The 4,189-nt window shown below is 42.4% G+C and overlaps 1 protein-coding gene across 1 annotated transcript in view; it reads right to left on the reverse strand.

The window, feature by feature from the left end:
- Positions 1-3,898, reverse strand: part of lmcd1 (LIM and cysteine-rich domains 1) — an 8,782-nt gene extending 4,884 nt beyond the window's left edge. The window contains exon 1 of the mRNA XM_016494313.1: positions 3,465-3,898. Coding sequence (XP_016349799.1) covers positions 3,465-3,791 — 327 coding nt within the window. The 5' untranslated portion in view covers positions 3,792-3,898. The remainder of the gene's footprint in view (positions 1-3,464) is intronic.
- Positions 3,899-4,189: the final 291 nt, after the last annotated feature.

The following is a 4,189-nucleotide window of genomic DNA, read 5'->3' on the forward strand; positions in this document are numbered from 1 at the left end:
TATATGAATTTAACAGCGAAGCTCTGATTCGGGGATTAGAACTCTTGATATCTGGCAACCGCACTCATGAAAGCTCGCATAGTAGAGGCGTGTAGAGCAGTCTGCAATAACATTTTGTCTCCTTTTTTGACGAAAATAAAAAGAGGTTTTTGGTAAAATGTTAATTTTTTTGAATACATTTTAGTCTCGTCTTATTTCATCAACGAAATTGCATGTTGATATTGTCTGCCTGTGGCTCAGCAGTAGAGCATTGCGTTAGCAGTGCTTAAGGTCGTGACTCGTGGGTTCAATTCCCAGGGAACACACATACTGGTAAAAAATGTATAATCTGAATGCACTGTAAGTTGCTTTGGATAAAAGTGTCTGCTAAATGCATAAATTATTAATTAATTATTATTATGTAGTCTTAGTTATCGTTTATTGACCTTATTGTCATCTCGTCTTCATCTCGTCTTAGTCATGGGAAAAAAGCTCGTCAACGAAATTAACACTACTGCAAATCCCTCGACGGCGGGTCCAAACAGCCCCGTAGGGTAGACCGGAGAGTCGAGGAAGGGGACCTTGTCAGCCTCCTTAATCTCAGTGAGGTTTAGCCATAAGTGGCGTTCCAACACCGCTAAGCTGGCCATTGACCTCCCGATGGCCTGTGCTGTAGCCTTCGTAGCTTGCAAAGCCAGGTCTGTTGCACTGCGCAGCTCCTTGAAGGCTGCGGGGTCGGGTGCGGACTCGTCCATGACTCGGAGGAGTTTGGCCTGAAAGACCACGGGCCTCATTTATAAAACGTGCGTACGCACAGATTTGATCGTAGAGTGTGTACGCAAAAATCCATGGCAACGTTCATATTTATAAAAACGGTCTTTGACGTGGAAAAGAGCTTAGCGCCACGTCAGGTCTGAGCAGACGTACGCACTTTTGTTTGCCCGAGTGCTGCAGGTTTTTGGAAATATAAGCCATTCTTACCGCTTGTAAAAGATTTGGACATTGTCAGGTGCTCTTTTATAAGTCATGGACATTAATTAGACATTGTTTAACAGGGAGGAGATCTGAAACTGTTCAGCTGCGCACAATTTCAAGATCATTGCAATTTATAGATTTCACATCTAAAAGAGAGGCGTACGCACGTTTTCTGTGCGTACGTTCATTCTATGAATCACACGTACGCACTTTGAGAAATGATCGTAAAATCAAATTTAGGATTCTTTCTACGCAGTATTTTATAAATGAGGCCCCAGGAGCACAGCCATGGAGTGCAGAGCTGAGGCCGCCTGCAGAGCTGAGGAGTATGCTCGTCCAGCAAGGGCAGATGTTTTTCTGCAGGGCTTGGAGGGGTGAACGACCTTCGCTTTCCATCCAATGGCAGTGGGTGGGCAGAGGTGTGCAGCCACTGACTCATCGAGAGGAGGCAGTTTTTCGTAGCCTCTTTCCTCAGCGCCATCCACTGAGGACAGCACAGAAGAAGAGGATGTGCGAAGGCGAGCCGAGTAGGGAGTGCGCCACGACTTCGTGAGCTTGTCGTGGACTTCTGGGAAAAACGGGGAGGCTCGCTGACGAGGGGCCTGATGGCTCTGAAAAGAAAGCGATCAGAGCGCGCAGAGAGGCGAGACTCATTTTCACGCAGTGTGAACACTCCATCTCGGTCAAAGCAGCTTCTGCGTGGTGCTTGCCCAAACAGGAAACGCACTCTGAGTGGCCATCGTCAGCGTGCAGTGCAATCCTGCATGAGCCGCAATGAATTTGAAACAACGCCGCTGCTCTTTTAGTAAACGAAAATTAGCTTTTTTAGGCTCGCCAGATGGCGGCAGGGGACGAGCTGGTGTCTGCGCCGAACGCTGAAGGCGGCTCGTAGAGTGGGCCGGAGCAGCAGAGAGGCGCAGAGGAAAAGGCAGCTTCTGTCCACAGCGAGGCGTGTCAACGGGGAGCGCTTCAAGTCCCGTACATCAGCGAAGGGAAGATCGTCGTCGCTGAAGGAGAATTGATCTGAGATCCTGAGGCGAAATGCCCGCTTATATATCCAGATGACCCCGCCCATTCTGGTGGGCTCTGGCGGGCTTCGTCGCCATAGGCTCGTGCAGCTCTGCTGCTGAGCCATTGGTTCGCTTTTTATTCACTGCACGAACCAATGGCCATGCAGTTACACTGCGTGATTGTAAAGGCTTCATTTCTCGGAGAAAAAGGAGTTTTTCCCGATAGCGTCTAGCGACGCAGTACAAATGAATTATCGAAAGGGAAACAATTTTATTTACCTAGTAAAAAAGAATTTTTGGGCTGGTAGGAAGGATTAGCTACCCCTTAATGTACAGATAATTAAGGGTGTAAATAGGTGTCAAATTACTAAAGTCTAAGTCAACAAAACCACTATAAAATCACCAGAAGTTTTATAAAACACTGATGGCCTGCTCTTTCTTTGTTTGCAGTTATGTGTATATGCCATCATGTCTTCATAAGTGATGATCACCTCAGAAACAAGCCACGAACAAGCCGAAATGAGAAGGCAAATCACATTTTTTATTTTATTTTTTTCTTAAATGTTAATTCATGTCCCAGTCACATTTTCTTGGTTAAACATTACTTAGACTACCAGAGTAAAAATCTATTTTGTATTTTTGCATTACCAATGTAATTAATAGGCTATTCTATTTATTAAAACCAAGTATAAATCTCATCAGTTTTTTTAAGCATTTTACATTTATTCCAAAATAATAACTCGAGCCAGTAACAATTTAAACAATATATTTTATATAAACAATCATATATTTTATTAATGAACTGATGTTCAGCTGTTCTTTTTCATAATAAACTTATATTCGGATCATCAGAGCTCAGTAAACACTGGTCTCAGATGCGGGGATGTACCTTTAATTTCAACAAGCTGATTGCATGCTAAAAAACCCACAGATCATGTTTTCAGGCCATCTGAAGTTTGATTTAGATGTGACAAAGTTGTGATTTATACTTATTATTTAATTAGACTTCCCATTAATGCCATCACTTTGTTCATTCAGACTAATTTACGAACGCAAAACGTGCACGAACACAAGAGGTGGGATTTAACGAAAGAACCAATCATAGCAGATCATAACCAGTATTAAACAGTCATATCGCTCTCATGTGACTTTCCCCCATTCATTCTCAATTACCCCCCACCAAACTCACGGCACGCTTCAGGGGGTCTGTTAAAACTCAATGGGCTCAGGGGAGGAGAGAGATGCTGGTGTCACTGATGGACTGTTTTAGTTCTGTAACAGTTAATACATGATTTGGGAAGAAATTACAGACTTTCCAAATCATGTAGGTTATGTTTGTGTTTAATTCAGATACTTTAGGGCCATAAAGTTATAAATTACCTTCAGGAGGAGATTAAATCTCTATTTGAGCATGTCCTTGAAGGTAGGGTGTTGGGTTAGTCATTAAAATTAGCTTGCGTTCACACGGTCAGCCATTTGCAAAGATTGAACTAAACTCACATATTCACTCTTATTGCTGAGAGGAGACTGTGCTGTTCCATTTGCAGTAATCTCAGGATCTGGCTGTTCATGGGAGGCCTTTTCATTCTTCACTGCTGTACATTTTTCTCCAGGCAGGGCAACCTCTCCTACTCCTAAGGATTCCTCTTTAAGGGATTTCACAAACTGAGCCATAGCTTTCAACTCCACCTCAGACAGGCTGTGGCAGTATGCAGGGTCGTGATCGTAGGAAGGTAGCTGTCTTATCAGTTGCTTGTGGCGATACAACGATCCTGCTGTGCCAGCCACAGGTCGCCTGTCTTCAGGGAGAAGCTCCATGTACTGCATCGCCTGACAGACAGACAGACAGAATTATGCCTGGTCTCAGCGTTTATACATAGTGCATAACATTTACAAATATGCTGGGACATAGAATTTGGACATCTAAAACATAAATATTGTTACATATTTACAGCTAAAAAAGTACAAATCTTTTAAATCATAAGGATACTTGTATAGTATCACTTTTATCAATAAATGAATTACATTTTTAGATCCATTAACCTACACACCAAAACCTAAACATACCCATTTTATAGAGAATATAAAAATAACATATAAAACGTAATAGACAGAAATGTGCATGAAAATTACCATTTTAGTAATTAATAGCATTTAAAAGATATTTTGTGCCACTAATCCCACAGGTTAAACCTAACCATAATCATTTTTTAAAAATATGCACA

This window comes from Sinocyclocheilus anshuiensis, unplaced genomic scaffold, assembly GCF_001515605.1.
Source record: "Sinocyclocheilus anshuiensis isolate Anshui unplaced genomic scaffold, SAMN03320099.WGS_v1.1 scaffold6225, whole genome shotgun sequence".
Lineage (NCBI taxonomy): Eukaryota > Metazoa > Chordata > Actinopteri > Cypriniformes > Cyprinidae > Sinocyclocheilus > Sinocyclocheilus anshuiensis.